The following is a 21,340-nucleotide window of genomic DNA, read 5'->3' as shown; positions in this document are numbered from 1 at the left end:
TTATATTGGGTGGTGGAGCAGCTATCGAGGACCGTCGTCGAGTTGGAAGTGGGGGACTAGATGACGCAGCCGCTAAGGCTTATATATATATCCGAAGTTGCATAGAAAGGTGAGTTGGAAAGAGAATGAGATGCTTGACCCAGGAGAATGGAGCGATCACGATGGTACAGGTAATAATCGAGAAAATTGAGGTGCTAGATAGATTCGAGCTTTTTGGGATATCTATACTGCCAATTCTGTTGAATAGGAACTCAATCGATCACAAGAGCAAGGTAATAATAAAGAAAACGTAGAAGCAAGACATACAGGAGATGCAGCTGTTAACTCTATGAACTTTTACATGAACGAGTACAAAATAGCGGGGTGTTGCAGCGAAACTCCCAAAGGGTAGGCACCCGAATGGATCAGACTCTTATGGAGCGTTTATAAGACACACGCCTCCTCTTTCTCGCTCCATCATTCGTCTTTCTCGTCCTTTACTTTCGCAATCTTGTAGCTCGCTCTTGCTTCGATTTGTCCTGTTTTTGTCCGAATCTCGACATCACACACCGCGCCGACAGAATACCGGCCGGTTTAGTGACAACGCTACATCGTTTCTCTTTTCTCTAGGATGAGCCTGCTGTTCCGTATCGACTATGTTGCAAAAACTCAGATTCTGCAGCGAAACACAAAGGCGCCCGAGAAACCTCCACCTCTCCGGCTCTCACTTCCTATCCAGATCCACGTCAACGTTGGAAGTGCTACAGACAGAGTGTTTCAGGGCTCCCGGGAACTCAAGGCGTTAGGAAAATTCCCAAAACAGATCATAAGGCGAATTGAATTCTCGACCAGGTATAGCGATGCTTGGCGGAGTCCTTGGCTGGTCGAGAGCCCATGTCCGTTTGGTAGAAAAACGTCGCTCATACAAGATTCAGCGGAAGAATCCCTCTCAACGAAAGTACAGGATCGCCTATACCCCTGCGTCCCCAACCGCCGAAACGAAGCGAGAGGGCTGAGAGGCGGGCGCTAATGCTGCAAGATTTGGAAGACGCGTAGTCGTGACAAGGTGATTGGCCTTTTTATGTAGCGCCGGCAGGGGCACTCGCCGGTTTCAGATTCAGGGAGCAACACCACCATTCATGCTCAGCCCCTGCGCTCGCCTCCCTTAATATTGGTTGTTCCCTCGTCACTTTCTGGTATTCCTTTCGCGTTTGGTTTTGACGTCTCTTCGTTTTGGTCATTCCTCTGGCCTTTTCCTCCACCGACCGTACCCACGTCCACCCTTCGAGGGGTAGTATATTGATGCGATGCCAGAAGATATCGAGATGACTAGGATGGGGCAGGGAGAGAGAAAGAGGAAGGGTGGTCCACCAGAAGAGACGGAATATCGGCCGGTGAATTGGAAGAAGATCTTCTTGTCGCCTAAGTACATACGTATGTGGGAGCTTGAGCAGACCCGAACCCTGATGATCGGGCAAGAAATGAAACTAATGTTTAACTTTGGGGATTAGCATGGCATATCCTGTTTATTGCAATCGGTGTCGCGACAGCGATGTTGACAATACATCACAATGAAGTCGTGATGGCAAGTCTTGCTCATACCTTAATTATCACGACCTATACTAACGGGACCCGATATAGAAACTCCGCCCCTTCTCAGAGAAAGTCCGCGACCTCCCAGCGGGATGGCTTATTCCAGTCGCGATATTGATTATCATATCATTTCCACCGCTATTCGGCCATGAGATCATAGCAGTACTATGCGGTGTTGTGTACGGCCTGTGGATCGGCTTCGCTATTGTTGCAGCCGGTACCTTCATCGGCGAAAGTAAGTACCACCGCCTATCTATCGCGTTACATGCACTCAGGCGCTGACTACCCGGGTGCGTCATAGTCGGTACATGGTTCGCATTCAAGTATGCGCTACGTCGCCGAGCCGCAAAACTTGAGCGGACAAATCTAAACTACGGCGCGCTGGCGCGCTTGACGAGAGACGGGGGATTTTGGGTATGTTTCCAACTATCATTCGCGCACATTCTCCAACTCCTACGTACTCGTACCCTTTGCCCCCTCTATAGCACTCGCACCCTGCAACTCAATTAAAGCACTCCAAAACTAACTCAACCCCCTTCCCAGATCGTCCTAGTAATCCGCTTTTCCGCCATCCCGGCCCACTTCTCTACCGCCGTCTTCTCCACCTGTGACGTCAAGTTCTGGTTCTTCGTCATCGCGACCTTCATTTCGCTTCCAAAACAAATCTTCCTCGTCTACCTCGGCGTCCTGCTCATCCAAGAGAAAAACGACAACGTAGAGAAGATAGTAATGTTTGGTGCTGTGTTCGTTGTTACGATTATTATGGCGGGATGGATTTGGTATAAGATGCGGGCGATTAAGAAGGTTTTGTTGGAGGAGCAGAGGAAGAGGAAGGAAGCAAAGGAGAAGGAAGAGGAGCTGGAGGGCGGGGGTCAGGAATGGGGGTATATGAGTGATAGGGTGGCTCCTGAGCCGGAGAGGAGTTACTATCCCGGACGAATGGAGCCGCCGGGGACGCCGGGGAGGGCGTTTTGATACCCCCGGAGCGAGAGGGGGTGCGTGGGGTGCTTTCATGTTGATGCTTGGAGGCGTTGTCACGCTCATAATGTTTTAGGTTGTCTGCTACGCTACCTACGATGGGGGAGATGGCGCAGAGACCAATCTGTAAGATACCCATGTGAGCCAGGCGCAGTCTCAGATGTATGTATTGTAAAGTTTACGATCTGATCTTGGGCGTTTACGAATAGCATATGCAGCAATTAGCTTGGGTGAGGTGTGGCGTTCCGGACATTGAATTCTACATCACTACACATTTCTGAAGTTGTTTTCTTGAGGACTGCGTAAGGGTGATTCGTTCTAACTGTAGTTGTAGAGACGATTCAATGAGTGGGTGCCAGATCAGTGGGAGGGTTTCGAGCTTGTTTTCGTTGAAACGCATCCACGGTCTCGGTCTCTCTCGCGCTCGCACTCGGTCCGGGCGAGCAGGACCGCCGAAGGCCTCTGTTGCAGAGTTCCTACAGGTCGAATGGGTCGAGATGTTTGACGAAGGGATGCGACGGTATGAGGAAGACATAGGAGCAGTGTTGACTTCCGTACGTAACGGAGTAGTTTTGAGGCTGTATGTTGTGCTGTACTGTTCAGCCTGCTTGCGAGTACCAACTGTACTGAGTTGATGAGAGAGGGTGACTAGCACTACTCTATAACGGATGAATTGGTAGATTGTACTGTACTGTACGGAGTATTTAACCTAATACTACCGTAAACGGCTAGTGACAGTGCCTCAAATATAGTTACTGTACTGACAACAACCTCTATACGTACTAGCCAGTACTAAATTTGATGTACTGCAGTACTGTACGGGCGGATGTACTGACGGATGGCGCTGCATCTTATCACATAATATGAAGCATAGCTGACTTCCCATCCTTTGACGCTGAAGTCAACGTTTACCACCTTCAGAAATATCTTCCACTCATAGCAACACCTCGAAAAGCTAAACCGAGGAAATCGTTGTAGCTCCGAGAATAGCCCACTCGACCCACCTACTGACTGGTATGCTGCGCAACACTTTCGGTAGTCTTACCTACTTGCTTCACTATCTCAGTCTCTACATTCTTCGCCTCAACATCCACATATTCAATCTAAACCCACGCATTCCTACCCTCCATCCTCACAAAACATCCACCCCACCCTTCACTATCCCCCCTAAACTTCCCCATCAAAACGTCAACATCATCCCATTCCATCCATCCATGTATTCCCCTCCCCCATTCCAAATTTGCTATCCCACCCAGCTTCCACCCACCCCCTCAACCTCACCAATAACTTCCCTCCTTTCTTTGTCAGTCACATCTATAGTCAGCCGTCCCACTCTCAATGACTCCACGTATACGGCCTCACTCTCGCCCAATATCCATGATCCGCAAAATTCGAGATTTCGCCGACCTCTCTCGCTGTTTCTTTGCATCCCATAATATCTCTGCGTTTATGGATTCACGCCCGATCCCTTCCGCCTCGACCTTTTCACAAACCCTACCACTAATCTCGTCCTCTTGAGTCGCGTTATTCGCGGGAGCATTCGGGTTGGTGGTCGGCATCTCCTTGTGCGGCAATACGGGCGGCTCATGTTTCGACGTTTGGTGTTCGGTGGGCGAGAGCCCGGTTACGGCCTCATCGGTGTCGTAGTAGTAGTAATCGTCGTCATCGGTGTTGGTGGTGGAGGGGGAGGTGGGTGGAAGGTCGGGGATGGGGGAAGGGGCGCAGGATCCTCGGTGTGAGGAAGGAAATGAAGGGTCTTGGTGTGTGCATCGTGATTGTGGAGGGTTGTTGGTAGGGGTGTAGTGGCGGGCGTTTGCGTGGGTTATGGAGGCGGTGTGTTGATATTGGGCTGGGGCATAGCGATGGAAGGGGGAGGTGATAGTATGGTCTTCATGACAGTGCGGGAAGGGTGTGATATAGTCTGCAAATGTCAGCAATTACAGGGGAAGAGTCGTATAGAGTAACGTGGTGACTCGAGACCGCATCGGCGATCATAAAATGAGAACGAGTGAGTGACGAATTGTCATAGATTATATAATTCAACCGAAAGTAAGCGATAAATGAGTTTCAAAAAGAGCGACGAGGCCTAGACAATCAAGACTAGAAACGAGCTGATCAAGTCGAGCCCTCAAAAGGATGTCCCTCAGGGCCCAACTTAGCGTTGAGGAACGAAGTGCCTAGAAGCTTCTTCTCTTTAATCTCTTCTGCGTGTTTCTCCATCTCTTCAACATCCCAGTTCACAGTCACATAGCCCCCACGGAGGTAGTCAGCACGCGGTGTGGAGAGATATAATGATAGACCGCCAGTCATTTCGGCTTGGTGATATCAGTTCAAGTTGTTCTTACTTGAAACGGGAAACTTACGAGGATCAATAGCCATTGCATCAAACGCGTCGATTTTCATATTTGTCCGGACCAAGCCAGGATGGATGCCGAAAGAGCGGACATTTGGATGTTCTTGCGAGAATTAGCTACGGATATCACCTGCGAGAAGGATCAGCCTTACCAGCGTTCAACTGTTCTGCGAGTTTCAGGCCGACAAGCTTGCTGATGGTGTACGCAGAGGCACCGGGGATAATCATCGAGGCCACGCCAGAGCTGAGGATGATGATTGTTCCAGTTGGTTCTTTGCCAATGACAATGAACTGTTGGAGGAAGTTGTAGATGTGAAGGTACGGGCCGCGGATGTTGACTTCCTATCATTCAATCAGTGATGGGTGTCTAAATGTGTTGAAATGGGTCGGCGCACCATATTTTCCCACCATTGAGATGGGCTAATCTTTCCTGTAACTGGCATTCCCAAATCATTCTCGCCAAAGACGCCAGCATTGCAGATGAGCACGTCGATGACGCCGATCTCAGCTTTGACTTTCTCCCACAGCCTCTTTGTGTCGTTTTCGGACGTAGCTTCGGATGTCAATGCGACTACCTTTGCTGTTGGCGCAATACGTTTGATCTCGTCTGAGACTTGAGTGAGAAGGTCTTTCGCTCGGCCAGTGATGACGATTCCGGATGCGCCGGCCTCTGCCCAAGATAGGGCGATCGCCTAGGGATGATTAATGAAATGCTTCTTGGACGAAGGTTGGGGGAACTTGCCTTGCCTATGCCGCGCGTAGCTCCAGTAACAAGGACATTTTTTCCAGCTGCATTGAGTTTAGGATTCTTTGATGAGATGGCTGGATAGACAGCGCGGTGCATGGTCGGTGTGAACTGATGCGGCCGTGTGAGCGCATCCTGATCGGCGAAGTCTGCCATTATATTGAAATTTGCAGATCTGAGACAAGAATTGAGTGGTTTGGAGTAAATTTAGGAAATAATAGAATAGAGATAGAGGCTGGAGGACTGGAGAGAGAAGAATTAGGCTGTGAATGAAGGAATATATATCCCACATGAGTGCCAGCCTCATTGGCAGCACAATGAGGTGAATTGAGATTATCACCGAATCTGCTTCCAAAGCAGCCGCCATGTTGATAATCAGAAATCTACAACGGGAAATATAACCCTTCCGCGGCGAAATCTCTCAAAATAGTGGTTGAGGTATGAATTGGTGATGCGAGTCGGAGAGTATTAAAATCGCCTGAGTAGCCCGAGCGAAGCGAAATCGTTGACATGTGCTGTTGGTTTTCTGATCACCTCGCACCATACTCTCCTCTCCTCTCTAATCATGACCTAAAAGGCTAGCATAGCCTCTGTTTAACGGCTTACGACACTGCCATTGATCAATAGGTTTTGTTCCATCGCTTCTGAAGTACAACGGGCCGGAGTGCCTGGGAGAGGTGGCGCTGGCAGCGAGATTACTGATCACACAAGTGAATGGATTAATCAGCATATGATCTAATGCCACAGGTCAATGAGGTTCTTACGTCTGAGGAGTTGCATGGAGCAGCCCAAATCGCATTTCTACTGATTATCAAAGCAGTGCAATAGTTAATAGCTTTATTAGCGTGTCGTCACTGGCCTGACTCGAAAGCGAGGACAGATTGCATCTTCTAACACCAGTTGGAAATATGGAAAGAACAACGAAGAAAAGAGGTCGACCTCTCAAAGAGTTCGATGGAGATGTTGCCGCAGAGGTAATTTGTGCTGTCTCTCCCATTTGACTCTTCGCTAATTTGCCGCAGAAACGCAGGGAGCGTGTCCGGCGAGCGCAGCATGCGTTTCGGGCACGCAAGCAGGTTGATGCGGCTTCCATTGATGAGCGCATAAAAGAACTGGGAGATGTCATCGAGAGAATGAGCGTTGAACATAGCAGGCTCGCTGAGACGTTATTGAAGAGCGACATAATTCGCGTCGACTCCAGCATCGTGTCTCAACTACGACAATCTTTAAAAACTTTCGTAGAATTAGCTCGAGTTGCAACATTGAACGAAGAGGGTAACGACCGAGACGCTCAAGCGCTTCACAGCCTGTCCGAAAATACCTTTGCACAATTCGACCGACGCACCCCAACTTCGGTCATGCTCGCTTCTCGCTCATCTAGACACGCAGGGCCACCAACTGGCTGGAAAGCGGCATCGATATGGCCTCTCCTTCATCGACGACAGTTCGGAGATAGTTGGTTATCGTACGGCCCATGGACGATCGCTCCTCGTGTTGTTCCACCAAGCATCATTTCGCGATCGCTGTCTTATCGGTCATTTGGTTTTGGTGTAGATGTTATACGGAGCTCGCTCCAAATCGCCTACGATGCACTTGTCGACCCAGGCCTTCACGGGTTCTCCCACGATGTTACGCAGTCCATGTTCCAATACGCCCTTACTGATTTCACAAAAGAAGAGCTGTCCTTCATTATACGCTGGTACCTTGGCCCTGGGGTCAGCGAACTACCTTCCCTAGGGTTTGCAACCTCGACGTTTAGTGCATCGTCCGAGGTTGAGGGTAAGCCTACAATACAGTCTCTCCCCCACTTGCGTAAAGGGAACCAGCCTGGCCTTTATATTCCGTACGCTCCCGCCTTAAAGGACCATTATGTTGGGGCTTTTGATCTGAAAAGCTACCTCCAGGGCCTTGGTGCCTTCGAGTTCAACCTCCAGACAATTTCCATGCTAGCAAGCTTTCCGGATACCACAATGCCTTATGGAGAAATTCTACCTCCTCTAAACGTAGCGGGCTTCAATACATCAAGGTTACCAGGGTTAGAAGGAAGGATCTCAGCCTACCAGAATCCCTATAATTTCGACTCTTTCTTTGCCGGAAGCGACTTCACCCAATATTCGACCTATAACCACTCAGCACCCTCTAGTGAAACCCGAACGGATTCCCGGCGTCTTCTGACTATAAGCACACCCAAGTTCCTCCAGGAAGTGGCTATGGTATCAGTATGCCTTGGCCATGGCCCAGCTGTTCTTCGGGGAGCGATTCCCGATGCTCTCAGGGCATCCGTAATTAGCGTTGCTTAATACTATGCCACACCCTCTCCACCGCACGAACCGACTTGAATACAGTCTTTCTATTTCCTAGACGTCAATCTCGGTAGCCATTTATTCAGTATCAAGGATTCCAAGAGGTGTAGGTTCGGACTCGTTCAATCGACTAAGTTACACCGTTTCTGTAAATGCGCCAGTGCATTTCAATTGTGTTTATTTCTGAGTTTTGGCTATGAAGGTAGCCGTACGAAACCTAGTGCAGCGACGCCTTCAAGACCCATATCACGGCCGGTTTCCTCCTTTAAGTGTGCAACCTCAACTGGCGACTTATTGTCGATGCCTTCCCACATCTGACCCAGATTCAGGTTCCTAATCAATTGGAAAGGCTGTTCGAGGTGACAACTAGCTTCTACGAGGTTGTTTACCCGTGTCTGAAGCGTCGAGGGTAGATATTGCAATGAGCATACTCTCGATTTCTGCGGTGTCTTCATGGCCGCAATTATAGGCACGACCAGCTACAGTTACCAAGAGAGTACGTATCATCTCCCCGTGAAGTCGTGAAGAAGTCTGGTAATGAGAGAACTAGAGTTGGCAACAATCAAGTCAATCAAGTTAAGGTAAATAGCTTAATTAATTAACAGATTTAGCAGCTTTTGCTTAACTTAATTAACTTAATAGCCCTAAAAAAGGCTAGCTTAATTAATTAACTTAACTTAATTAATAGCTTTACAGCGTAGTTACAGTGTATTAAATTAACTATAGATATTATAGATAGTCTTAAGCTCTTTAGAAAAAATACTGTTATTATAGGGACTGTTTAATGCTGTTATAGGCTTTAAGCTAAGGCGCTTCTAGCTACATAGTAATTATAAAGTAGATAAGAGATCTACTTTTATGCATAATTATTTTATCTTTAATAAATTACCTAATTTAGAAAAAGTCCTCTTATAGTTAGTAGCTATAGCAGAGATACTAAGGACTATAAAAGTAAAGCATAATAAGATAGAGTACTTGTTAGCTTTTCTAATCTAGTAGATAATTAGATTGCGTGTAAATAGAGACTTTTTTAGTATAAGTAACTTAATTATCTACTACTTAAACTTATTATAGTAAAAAAATAAGTGTGTGTTATTACTTTATAAAGTAGCTCTTATAAAGTCTAACTAGCTTTTAGACAGCCTAGTACACGCCTTCTTTAGTAGTAGCTCTAGCGTACTAATTAGAGAGGTAGCATCTTTAAACTCTACTTATAAGTGTTAAAAGCTAATGTAGTAATTATCTAGCTAGCCTTTATAAAAGTAAGGCCCTATATAAAGCTTTTTATTATAATTATAAGGCACTTTTTACACTTTATTTATGTAGCCTTTTATGCGCAGGTAGAGACAGTAGGCTGTGTAATATACTAGAGTATTCTTTAACTTATGCAGATACTTATAGATCTTTATATAAGCTATATTATAAGTAGCTTTTATATAGTCTTTTAAAGTATTAATATTGTTAAAGTTAACATTATTATATTAATAAAGCATATTATTAAGGGTAGTAAAAAGCTAGGTAAGCGTAGGTAAAACTTTCTATATTACTTTTAACATACTAGCTACGCCTCTGCTCTCTATACAAATAGTAGCCTTTTTAAAGAGTTATAAAATTTTATAATACTTTATAATTATTGCCTAATTTTTTACACTAAGGCTATTCTTTTAGATAAAGTAACACTGCTTAAGATTAAGTAGTTATAAGTGTTAATAAGTGCTTTAGTATTAGTACTTAATAAGCTTATAGTTAATATAGTTATTAAAAAGCATATAAAGCTTAAGTATGTGTAAAAAATAATTATAATAAAAGTTTTATTTTATTTTTACTAGCTTAATAATCTTTAGTGTCTTTACCTTACTATTACTATTTAATTAAGTGTTGTAGGCTACCTAGCATTATTTAAGAAGCTAGTAAGCTTGCAGTGTATAGATAAAGGTAATAACATTAATTAGAACACCTAAAGGGCCTACCTACTACTACTTATTAAAAAAAGCTGCCTTATTATTTAAGTGCTTTTTTATGTTATTAAACACTTTTTAATCTTTACTAAATATAATTTATTAGGTAGTAAAATTAATTATATAGTAGGCATAACATAGGCGTTAATAATAGGCGTTAAAGCTGTATTTAATAGCTAGGGTGTTAATAGTAGTGTTATTATTAGTAGCATTATTAAAGATAAAGTAGCCTAAGTTACACACAGATATCTTAAAGCTTTTAAGTATAGTATTAATAACAGTAGTAATATTAACACCTATATGCTAGCCTATTAATAAAGGTAGGCTTAATACATAATTATAAGGCTTACTATTACTATTAAGGTAGTAGATATAAATACTTATTAACACTTATTTACTACTTATTAATATTTAATTATTAAAGAAGATATAAATAGCTAATTACGCGTTACATAGGTAATTAATAATAGTAGGCATGTAAGACTTATACTTAGTAATTATATAGGCTTGTAAGGTATTATAGGATCTCTAAAGCTCTGTCTCTGCTAACAAGTTAGCCTGCTATAACATGTTATAAAAAGCTGCGCCTTTAATTATAAAAAGTGCCTAGTTATTAGCTACTACTTAATTAAGTACTAACTATAAAAAAGTTATATATAAAAAGCTTAATATAATAAAATTAGTAACACTTTATAATACTTTAAAGCCTTTATAATAGATATAGGCAAGTAGAGAGGATTATGTAGAGGATGTTATTATAACGCAGTAAGTAGACTTTTTGCTGTTCTTATTAATGCTATAGCTAGCTTTATGCTCTCTAAAATAGCGTGTAATTAATATAGTTAATAAATTAGCTTAATAAAAGCTATTAAGTTACTTATAAGTATAGTAGTAATAGTAAAGCTAATATAGGCGTTGTTGCTTTTAATGCTAAAGGCAATATCTATATTGCTAAACCTAGCTCTTTTAACTGCGCTTTAGTGTGTAGGGTAGCTTATAATAACTTAATAAGCATAGCTAGTTAATGCTATTATAATTATTATTATTATTATTATTAATATTACTATTAGTAGTTAATTATAACTTACTTATAAAGCTTTTATTAGCGTTAAGCTTTAGTAATGTGTTAGTAGCTATATTAGTAGCGCTATCTTTAAAAATAGTTTATAACACTATGCTTTTAAGCTGCTAGCTAAAAACTTAGATAAAGTTACTATTTATGCCCTCTATATAATTAGGCAACGCTATATTAATAAAGAGGGTATTAGTATTAATAGAGATAAGTGTTAGTAAAGTAGGCAAGATAACATGTTAAAGTTATAATAAGTTTAAATAGGCACTAAGCTCTACTAAGTAGGCAGTAAGCTTTTATGTTAGCAGAATAGAAGACGCTAAGCTCTATTAGGTAGGCAGTAAGGTACTACCTTAGTAGCTGTAACTAGAATTTACTACTCTACGTACTAGAAGATACTGTAACCTTTAGTAATCCCCTAGTAAAACCTATAATATTGCAGCTTATTAAGTCTGTTAATTAAGTTAATTAAGTAAGCAAGATTTGCTTAATTAACTTAATAAATTTAGCTTCTATGCTTAACTTAATTAACTTAATACTATTAAGTTAATTAAGTTAAGTTAACAAGTTGACTTAATTGTTGCCAAGTCTGGAGAGAACTAAGTGGAGCTGAGGGAATTTCCGCGGCGAAATGTCATCAGTGTGGATTTCCTGATTTGATTTTTTGAGAGATGGAGGATTCTAACAAACGACTAAACAAGGCCGAAGGAATGGTGATGCCTATCGGACGAAGTCGGAACGTGGAGGTGAGCCCATTGTTAGACTAGAGATGCGATAGATACGGCGTACTCATACATGCAATATTGAGACTATTTAGACGGACGAAGTTTTGTTAAAATGTAAGGTAAATTGGATTTCTCACAGATCGTATACTTGAACGGTCTTGGTGATACATATCTTTCAGGAATTGTGCCAAGATTCTGAGGTTTATGTTCCCGGGAACTTCGTTTGGGAAGGTGACATGCATTTGGGAAATCACATGTCCATCCCGAAAATAGAGTTAGGAGGAACTCAAAAGCCCAACAGTCATAGCTGATGCAATGGTGGACACCCCAAAAACCAACCAGATCCCGCTCACTGACAAACAATAACCCCGTTATTCAAATTCACCACACCCCCTTTCCCACCCGTCAAATCCACATTATTCCCATTTGAATTCAGCGTTCCTCCAACCTGCTTCGTAGCTGCAGCATCCGAGAACACCTTGCAGGAACCAGACCCAGAGACGATGAACGCACGGTTTGCTTGCACGGGATTGCCGAGATTGCCAAATGCCGATTTGATGCTAGCCTTGCTGCCGTTTGCGTTGATGTTGGCTTGCACTGCGGTGTCGGTTGCGTCGTTTGACATCTGGACGCGGATCGTGCCTGGGGGGTTAGACCGTGGGGAGGAAAGGAAAGGGGTGAGCTTACCGGCTCGGGCTTCGAGAGGGGCAGCGGTAGCAAGGGTGATGAGGAGAGAACTTAGAACGAGTGTGAGCTTCATGGTGGTGATGGTGATGGTTGTCGAAGATTGGAGAGGATCGTTGGTGTTCTTGATAGGGGTAGCACTTCAGCCGTGAGGAGTTAGTTCTCGTTCGGGAGGGCAACCATTCTTATATGATGGATGGAGAGTTGGAGCCCTGAGTTATCAATTGCCTTTATTTGACATACATTCCAGCTTTGCTTCACGCCATGTGTAAATGGTGGTCATGCAACCCAGGAATAGAAAGGCACTTTGCATTTGTCAGTTACGTCTCCTCCAGAGTCGAATGAGGGGCGGATCTGGATATGAAGCTGACTCCATCTTCCAAGAGTAGGCACGAGATGGCATGTATGGGGAAAACGGTAGTGGCTGAAAGCTAGCGAAAATCTTTTCCTGGAAGATGATAGCTTATTCTGAGCTCATCTGGGGAATTATGTTCCATATCAGGGGAACATTACCGCTTTGGTGAGGCACCGCAGAGAATTCTGTGCAGGATATGGAGGTACGACTTCAGCGCTGATTGGTCGAATTAGATGAACTGCATGTCATGGAGCTGACTGAGCAATAAATCTGACCGGAAAAGTTTGTAAAACGTAAGAAAAGCATCAAAAATAGCTGTCAAAAATTAGTTCCTGCAGATAGTCCGGCCGGTTGCGGGATTTGACCCGCGGAGGGAAGTGGGCCTTCTAGGAGACTGCAGGTACATATTGGTGGGCAGAGTTTTGTGGTTGACCTGCAATTTGACACCAAGAAATGCACAAGCGGTTAACGGAGGCTTTAAGGCAAAGAAATTTGTTTGGAGTTCGTTTAAAATTTGGAGTTCAGAGCAGTTCTGAATTTTGTTGTACATTGGGTAGTGTGGGGGTCGTGTCCAGCCGTGTCTCATTCGCCCTAGGTGAAGCTAAGGGCTTATTTCTTCTGAGAATTCTCCTTGACGCTCTTCTGCATTGGTTCGACAGATTTTCAGACTTAACTTCTTCGGTCGAGACTGAAGTGCGCCCCATACCGATCCTATAGTGCACGTGAGACGAGTTACGTTAGAAACCGGAGAGCACATACTTGCTCAGCGCCCACACCCTTCATGCTTGCGAGTTGTTTGGCTCTCTCGACCCCATCAGCGCCGAGGCCGAAGTGTCCCTCGTATCGGTCTTGCTCAGCGCCTGATCCATTTCGGTGTAGGAGGTCGTGCGTCGCGGCCTTAACCTTGTCTTGATCAAGGCCAAAGTGGCTCTCATAACGCTCTTGCTCGGCCCCAGTTCCTTTGAATTCGGCGACGTGTTTCATTTTCTCGATGCCATCATGGCCAACTCCAAAGTGCGAGCCGTACCGGTCCTGCTCAGCGCCGGAGCCCAATTTCGAGTTAAGTTGGCCCATGTTGGGATTATTAGTGCTGGTGGTTTCTTTTGTGGTGTTGCTAAAGTGGTTCATGAAGTTGACAAGAGGCGGTATTTATCTACGTGGAAGACTAGTTGTGTCACGGGCTATGGTGGAATGGTGGAGTGATCTTGAAGAGGAGGGAGGTCTGGTGATGATGAAACTCAACGGTTTACCTCTCGAGCGGGGGATGACGTCAATAGACGTCTCAAAGCCCCACGATCTCGAGATCTGCTTTGATGCTTCATTTGAGCCTCTCTCCATCATGAGGAGTTTCTTAGACAAGGTTAAGATGGCCATGCTGGGTGTAGATGAAGTGGGTGAAGTTGAAGAGTTCTGCGAGGGCTGCGAGGCTCTGGCTGTGATGCGGCTGCGCTTGACGCTGATTGGTCGACTCCTCGCGATATCGATAAGGATCATCCGACACCTTTCAACCTCTTCGAAGCTTCTCACACTTCTTTCACACCACTCCCGTCATAAACACCGTCGTTCTCTCATCCCGACTTGCGATAATGTATCGGGTCTCTTTCATACCCTTCCATTATTGAGCTACAATGCTTGTCAAAGCGGCTGATATGAAGATAGGCTCTACAGTCTTTGTACACGAGAGCTAACTTCATGTCAAAAGGTCACACCGCGAACGCCACAGAGACAGGAGAGGGCTTCCTACTGTCAACAGTTTCAAACAGAGCAATTAGAGTTGTGGTACCGCTCTCTATTTGTGATGGCGTGGATAGCATCGAGGGCCCCCTGTTCCCCTTCAACCCTCCATCCCACGACGCATTTCAAGATGTTAAGAATCTCAATCAGAACTCTCAGCCCCATGTGCCTTAGCAAGTTTTCTCCATTCTGGATGTCGGGGTGGACGATGAGCTTCAGCTTCGCTGGTGACTTCAGCCGCATTCTGGCCCAATCATCGACCGAGCACAAAGCCGCTTTCCAACGAGTGGTCCGGAATCCCCAGACTACCTTAGCCCTCTTCAAGCCACAGCCCTATTGTCGTCGTCCTTAACTTCGCTCACTCATTTACTCCTAGGCTAGATTTCTTGGTACTGGAGCTAGATGCTACTAGCTCGGACAGCTAATTCGAATTCACTGTCTTGGAGGACCGGGGTTGCCCTCTCTTTAGCCGCCTCGAAGTCACAAGGAGAAGTATAAAACAACTTGATAGCACCGCTGTATGAGCTTGCCAATACTAGTCTTTCCTTCAAATTTTCTCAGCAAGTCTGTCATTCATTTCGTCAAATTCATTCCAGCCAATTTGATCACCTCGCGTCCTTCTTTTAACTTCAAACCTTCCCTAATTCAACCTCTTCATTTATCCCAATGAAGATCATTTCTCTCACGGCAGCCCTTCTATCGAGTGCTTCTGCCCTTGCCATGCCTCGAGGCCCCGATGCCGTACAGCCTTCTGTCGAAGCCATTGCAACAGATCTGGCGATGACTACCGCCTTCATCCCAACGCCTTCATTCTTCGCGACTTCAGCATGCTTTCCGACTGCAACAATTGTCTTCACGACGACCTCCCTCTGGTACAGTCCGGTCTACACCGTTGTCGAAATGACGAGTACAATCACTACACAAACGTATGAGAGTAGCTGCACCTCCTACACCACGAGCATTATCCCGACTTGTGATAACCGAGGAGTTGATGGAAGGTGTTGAATTTGGTCTGCGGCGAAGAGGAGTTAGGTGTTGGGCGGTGGGGTAGGGGCTCGTCGCGCTCAATTTGCATGTGGCGCACTTGGCGCACTTGGCAAAGTCTTTATATTTTGTCTGTAGGAGAGATTTTACCGTGAAATGTAAATCGGCTTAAACAAGATATTATGTCCTAAATCCTGCAGAAATAATGCTGCGGCATCTTTCAAGCCCTGCTCACTTTGAGAATGGTCATCCAGCATAGAAGAGATACAGTCGCTTGTGTGATGTCATAGGGTGCCTTGCGGTTTCACCATCACAATGGGAGGCTTCACAGCATAAATTCTCTCCTTCTTATCTCTTCTTATTCCGGTTGAATTTCACATTCTTGGGTTATGTAGCCCCTCATCTTTAATCCCACTCTTTACCTTCCTCTCTCTTAAACAACCACGCCAAATAAGTTACGACAGCCAGACAATCCTACCCCCAGTCAGATTATTTCACACCCAGAAAAATATGCAGATTCAACGAACCCTGGAAGACCTTGAGTGTTTACCCTGACCTCCATTTTAGCAGACCGGAAGACAGATTTTGCAGCCGTTATCATAGTAGCATAATCCAAGACCACCACAGTTTGTGAGCTCGCAGATGCTGCAGCATCGAGGGCTTTTGGCTTCAAGATTGCTGGTGGAAGTAGGGGTGGCGGATACTATGGTAATGATTGCGGTAAACAAGAGGGCGTGGAGACGCAGCTGCCAGCACCTGTCGCATTCCTAATACGGAAATATTCCTTCCCTGTGCCACAAGCCCCTACTGCCTTTACTATGGCACCTACTGCTATTACTATAGCTCCTACTACCTTCATTATAGCTCCTCGGCTATTGCAATGGCTGTTGTAAATAGAGAGGTAGTGTAAGCATGCAGCTATGTAAGAGGCTGATGAAGTTAAGTGTTTTGTCTGTACTTTGGAGCTCTGGGGTGGCTATATACTGTACGAAAAAGGACTTCACTTCATGAGCTTCTTACATAGCTGTATGCTCACACAACCTCTCTATTTGCAACAACACCCTTGGAATGAGGGACTTATTGCCCACGCACCGGCCGGAATAGTGGATAGTATTCGGCATGTGTCACTAAATCGCGCCGGACTGGGTGCGCCCCCTCGTGCAAAGTCCTATAGCTAGTAAGAAAAAAAGATTTCCCTTGCACACGCCGCACGAGCTAAAGGCTTCGAGACCATAAAAACCAACCATTTTTAACGTGAAATTGGGCAAGGTTTTGTGTAGAGAGTTACAAAGGAGAAGACAGTGTACAGATCTTGGTACTTCTTCTTACAAATTTGAGGGCTTGAAAAGGGGGAAGACGAAGGGGTCCACCTTGTGAGACGCAATAGAGAACCCATATCCTAGTAGTTCGGAAATGTATTGGTCAGGATGCTAACAAGAGATATATAGGAACCCCCTTACACTTAATTTTCAAAACCTGGAAATCGAGCCCGCCATATCCAGAAGATACAGGAAAGATCGAAACTCCGGCAAGAATTTATTCGAAGGATGCGATTAGGGTTGGAAATATACGGCCGCATTCACATTCAATGCGAAAACAGAAGCGGCTATGGAGGGAAACGAAGCTGGAAGTGATCAGGTCGGAAGGGTGCGGATGATATGAAAAGGATAAGCCAAATCCCCACCAAGGAGAGTGAGGAAGCTATTACTCGATTAGGATATTAGGTGTGCAGGATTGCTGCACGGTTGTGTCGCACGTGAAACTGGTTCACGTGACCCCGCGCAGGGTGGGTCCTTCACCTCTTACTCTTTTCTTGTTTAGGACTAGCACTCTTTTTAGCTACTATATATTTACCCCTGATCTCTCTCTCGCCCCAGACACCTTAGACCTCACCTCAATCTACCTAGGTCGTCTCTCATTACCTAATTGACTGCTCCATGCTCTCCACCATCAATCAGCTCTAACCCTGCGATAGGTTGCATGCGCCTGGAGAGAGCTTTTCGACAACTTTAGGTCCGGAAAGCTTAGCGCTAAAGAAACCTGGCGCAGATAACTATATCTAACCTTCCTTGGTCTATATTCCTTTTTGGAGAGGCATTGTGTTTTTGTCTTAACCGCACGAGTGGAGTTTCTGTGGAAAAAGGAGCTTGTTAACGTTCTCGACTATTTGAAACATAGTGGGCTATTTTAGGGCAGCAATCGGGGTCCTGTCGACGTCCTTCCTAATTTCAGCAAGAGGTTCAACCGATCAAACCTACCCTGCTAATATTCCACAGTAGGCGTGAGTATTTCTGTCCTGCTCCTCTTCTCTACCCATGAGACGAGCTTACGGCGCCAGTGTATTACATTAGGCGATTCTGCGGGCGATGCAATGAGAAAATCTCACCAACTTGCCCTAAGATCGCATCCTGGATCCTGATGGATGACTACATCATTAAGCCTTTTCCGCGGCTCGCATTTTGGCTCGTTTCTTCTCGACCAGGCATGGTTTCGAGGGTGGACAAAAGAGGTGGACGAAGTGAAGTATGATAGCGTCGTCTCTACCGCTTTTGCGATGCTTGCGAGGCAAGCTCAACTCCTCTATCTACGAGGATGAACCTAGCCTTAAACGTATTCGTTCAACTCATCATCTTCACACAACTCTCTCTTTCTTTCTCTTCCAACTAACCCACACCACGATGCGCGTCTTCATTCTCGCCGCTCTCGGCCCCTCCTTCCTCTACCCGACTCTCGCATGCCTAAACTACAACTACTCCATCAACCTAGGCAATGGCTGTATGGCGACCTACTTCAACGACGACAACCAGCAAATCTGCCAAGGTACCGTTTGCATAAGAAGCCAAGAAGGTGGCGTTTGGAGTGAATTTTCTTGTCCCGGCGGCTATAGCCTCACTATTAGCGATAATTCGAGCCCGAGACGCTACGCTTCGATGTATATTTCTTATGTTACGCCACATGGGGTTTTCGACTAGACGTAGAATACGAATGTTGGGGGCCCGCCGTATACGGCTAGTGGAAATCACTTATGTTAGATTGTTAGGGAGTGAGGGAGTGAGGGAGTGAGATTCGAGAATAAAGGTTGTGTGAAAGATTGATTGAGGGGCGGATGGTGTCGGCAATTTGAGGATGATTAGAAGTCGAACATTGTGTTTACAATCTTGCAAATTCCTTGCTAAGACTGGAATCTACCTAAAATCCATTTTCTCTCTAGGTGCCGGAACTTGGGTTAACGGCAGCAGTGGTTTGAATACTGCTGCCCGAGGAGGTCTTTTCTGTCGCACGTGTCTCACGCGATATCATACCCATGTACTGCACTATTCACTCATTAGGCATAGCTCCTCTCTCGTACAGTATATAGTCTCGTTCAATCCACTTTGTTTGGATCTCACTACCTTGTCGACTCGCTTCCCATATGACCCTCCTCAGCTCATGCAAGATTTTCTACTCTCGGTTTCACATGGCTGCCTGAACGCTGCTTCGAAAGGCTCGTCTCCCATTACAGTCACGGAAGTCGGTATAAACACCGAGTTTCCGATATAGCGACTCTATTGCGATATCGACCCTATTTTAGAAGCTGTATAACAGAGGCGCATCCCTCTTTTGCGCAATTATGCAATCAATTGCCCTGTCCATGGAACAAGGGTAATACTCAAGCTAGGAAAGATCTTAACAGAATTAGAAAGTCGAATGCGGGGGGTAGAGATTATACAATAGTCAGTACAACCATCACAAGATCAGACTGGACAGAAAAAATCCTGGGCGATCCTGAGGTCGCATTCGCTACTGCCTATCGAGGTCAAGCCGCTTCCCTTAACATTCTACAATATTCTCCCAAAAGCCTTCAACTTACCTATGTGGCGAAGAAGCCTAGGATAGTGGAATACTTACTATCCTTCCACCACATTCCACCCATCTGCACGGGACAGAACATCCATCTATCCTTGCGATAAAGCGTCGTGGTAACCTACCTTAGAACTACTCATCGGGCTCGCAGACCAAAATGTATGCAACACTATCCAGAATATGGCATTGCTGATGGTTGTGAATAAAGATTACTTTCTATATGAAATGCCACTAGAGCCGGACCAGAATAACCACTTGCGATTGCTTAACGATCTTGAGATAGTATACTTTCTTCTAGAAAATATCCCCTCCCCAGGGAAGTCCGTTGGAGGAACCTCCGTATTAGATTTAGCTATTCGTGTAGCTAACTACGGAGGTGCCCCCGGTGCGAAAATCACCGAGATGTCGATGGGAAGAAGACCCGTATCTCAAAATCCCGAGTATGCCAAAGCTAGAAAAAAGGTCGACTTGTCTCGATTTGTGAAGATCCGAGGGGATGAGGAACTCCTGGAAATATATGGTAACATATGGCACGATTAGTGCGTAACAGCCGCCTTAGATGAAGTATCACAAGCGAAGGCCATTACTACTGTTCCGCAATGGCATCGTGTGTCTCAGTTCCTGCACCATGGTGACCCTCGTAAGCTCTCTTCATATTAGAGTATTCTTTAGGCTAGTAATGGTAGCGCGTTGGAATAGCCTAGAACAGCCTACAGCTAGCACCCAGGAAGCTTTTAAGGACTTGATGGTGGAATTAATAGTGGCGTCGGAAATCCCCTCTCAGCTACCGAAGACCTAGGGCTTCCCTCCACTGTGTCTTTGCGCTTGCTCTGATATAATCTCTTAAACTCTTGCTTCGAATCCCCAATCATGGCAGTTTCTCACTGGAAAAACATATCCAGAGTATGACGAAATATTTACTACTCGCCAGGGAAATAACGAGGAGAAGGATTTGGAGCCAATGCGTGAAGAGAACGGTCTTCTGGAAAGCTCAGGACCTCGGACAGCCTTGAGACCATTCCAGAATCTCCTTTAGCTAAATCTTCAACCCGTTAAAGACGCGAACATATCCCAAGCTACATGGAGCAGAGTCAATTCACCTCCTGAGACTCGAGCTGTTGAAGGAAATTGGTGCGCCACTCCAATGTTAGTTTGTTTGCCTAGAATCATCCGAGGTTCTTACATGCAATGCTCGATCGTACTCTGATGGAAAATATATCGAGGACACCCCGCATATGGTACCAGTTATTCTACAGAGCCAAATCTGACTCGTCACCGAGGTACTCTGGAAACCATTACCCAGACCCCCTTATCTAACAGTACCAATATTTCTCTAGATGGATGCCCTTTGCACCCACTACAAAGATGATAACGAAAAGACTCATAGAAACTCACGAATCCGTGCCCTCCAAAAAGGGAAACCGTCGCGCTAACACTGAAGCCCACAACACAGCCATAACTTACCTAATCTCGAAGTCATTGATTTGCTTATAATCACCCTCGTCTGCTCATCTCATTCTCCATACTCTATCGGCGCCGCAAACGCGGCTCATTACTTATATCAGCATGAAAAATACCTCAGTCCCTCCCCATCCCCGTCCCCTCTCAAGCAATCCTGCCCTCACATTTCGCCGAGATCGCAGCGTTTGAGGCCTGGAATGGCGGCGATGATTTGATGACATTTGGATAAGAAGTATTGGCCTTAAATTAGCAGTATACACGCCGTATGGCGTGTGTTTTTACTGGAGGAAGTTTTGCCGCTGGGGGCAAGGTGTCTTTATTTTTGGAAGGAGAGCGGAGAATTTGTTTTGAAGGAGAAGATCCCCGTGGTGGAGTATGTAACTCGAAAATGAGTAGAGAGAGGGGCTGGCGATGAATTAGTGGCTTTTTGTTCGGAGTGTTCTTATTGGTGGGTTGGTTGGTGGGTACGTCGCCGTCTTCAATCTCAACTGTAGCTACAACTTCCTAACGCTCAAGTCAAAGCTCATGTCCACCGGGTCGTAGTGTCGGATCAGTTCGAACTAATCGGCAACA

The 21,340-nt window shown here is 45.2% G+C and overlaps 6 protein-coding genes across 6 annotated transcripts; 2 read left to right on the top strand and 4 right to left on the bottom strand.

Annotated features, from left to right (window-relative positions):
* The first annotated feature begins 1,109 nt into the window (after positions 1–1,109).
* BDR25DRAFT_296506 (uncharacterized protein) lies at positions 1,110–2,678 on the top strand. The gene is made up of 5 exons (XM_033688927.1): positions 1,110–1,413; positions 1,491–1,564; positions 1,621–1,807; positions 1,874–1,986; positions 2,116–2,678. The coding sequence occupies exons 1-5, from the start codon at positions 1,287–1,289 to the stop codon at positions 2,545–2,547; spliced, it is 933 nt and encodes a 310-aa protein (XP_033541414.1). The 5' UTR covers positions 1,110–1,286; the 3' UTR covers positions 2,548–2,678.
* Positions 2,679–2,771: 93 nt separating this feature from the next.
* On the bottom strand, positions 2,772–4,545 carry BDR25DRAFT_361409 (uncharacterized protein; the record flags this gene model as incomplete). Its single annotated transcript, XM_033696408.1, has 11 exons — positions 2,772–2,817; positions 2,850–3,026; positions 3,057–3,176; positions 3,209–3,310; positions 3,344–3,381; positions 3,430–3,561; positions 3,609–3,653; positions 3,687–3,793; positions 3,832–3,884; positions 3,913–4,471; positions 4,524–4,545. 11 exons carry the CDS (start codon positions 4,543–4,545, stop codon positions 2,772–2,774), a joined length of 1,401 nt encoding a protein of 466 aa, XP_033541413.1.
* A 120-nt stretch (positions 4,546–4,665) lies between these two features.
* BDR25DRAFT_396651 (NAD(P)-binding protein) lies at positions 4,666–6,741 on the bottom strand (the record flags this gene model as incomplete). The annotated part of the gene is made up of 10 exons (XM_033698454.1): positions 4,666–4,865; positions 4,896–5,006; positions 5,056–5,245; positions 5,299–5,573; positions 5,627–5,783; positions 5,831–5,996; positions 6,036–6,174; positions 6,255–6,346; positions 6,413–6,452; positions 6,504–6,741. 10 exons carry the CDS (start codon positions 6,739–6,741, stop codon positions 4,666–4,668), a joined length of 1,608 nt encoding a protein of 535 aa, XP_033541412.1.
* Positions 6,742–6,781: 40 nt separating this feature from the next.
* BDR25DRAFT_396650 (uncharacterized protein) lies at positions 6,782–8,489 on the top strand (the record flags this gene model as incomplete). Its single annotated transcript, XM_033698453.1, has 5 exons — positions 6,782–7,930; positions 7,994–8,247; positions 8,281–8,310; positions 8,353–8,447; positions 8,479–8,489. 5 exons carry the CDS (start codon positions 6,782–6,784, stop codon positions 8,487–8,489), a joined length of 1,539 nt encoding a protein of 512 aa, XP_033541411.1.
* Positions 8,490–12,055: 3,566 nt separating this feature from the next.
* BDR25DRAFT_242107 (uncharacterized protein) lies at positions 12,056–12,331 on the bottom strand (the record flags this gene model as incomplete). The annotated part of the gene is made up of 1 exon (XM_033685774.1): positions 12,056–12,331. One exon carries the CDS (start codon positions 12,329–12,331, stop codon positions 12,056–12,058), a length of 276 nt encoding a protein of 91 aa, XP_033541410.1.
* Positions 12,332–13,477: 1,146 nt separating this feature from the next.
* Positions 13,478–13,873, bottom strand: BDR25DRAFT_242083 (uncharacterized protein; the record flags this gene model as incomplete). Its single annotated transcript, XM_033685773.1, has 1 exon — positions 13,478–13,873. One exon carries the CDS (start codon positions 13,871–13,873, stop codon positions 13,478–13,480), a length of 396 nt encoding a protein of 131 aa, XP_033541409.1.
* Positions 13,874–21,340: the final 7,467 nt, after the last annotated feature.

This window comes from Lindgomyces ingoldianus (genome assembly GCF_010093535.1).
Source record: "Lindgomyces ingoldianus strain ATCC 200398 unplaced genomic scaffold BDR25scaffold_44, whole genome shotgun sequence".
In the NCBI taxonomy this organism is placed as follows: Eukaryota; Fungi; Ascomycota; class Dothideomycetes; order Pleosporales; family Lindgomycetaceae; genus Lindgomyces; species Lindgomyces ingoldianus.
This window is presented reverse-complemented; position numbering and strand designations above follow the sequence as displayed.

Bases quoted from the DNA above. Each gene is read 5' to 3' on its own strand.
- BDR25DRAFT_296506 (XM_033688927.1), top strand. From the start codon at position 1,287: ATGCCAGAAGATATCGAGATGACTAGGATGGGGCAGGGAGAGAGAAAG. The intron at 1,414-1,490 runs GTATGTGGGAGC...TTTGGGGATTAG, and splicing joins CTTGTCGCCTAAGTACATAC to CATGGCATATCCTGTTTATT. The intron at 1,565-1,620 runs GCAAGTCTTGCT...GACCCGATATAG, and splicing joins ATCACAATGAAGTCGTGATG to AAACTCCGCCCCTTCTCAGA.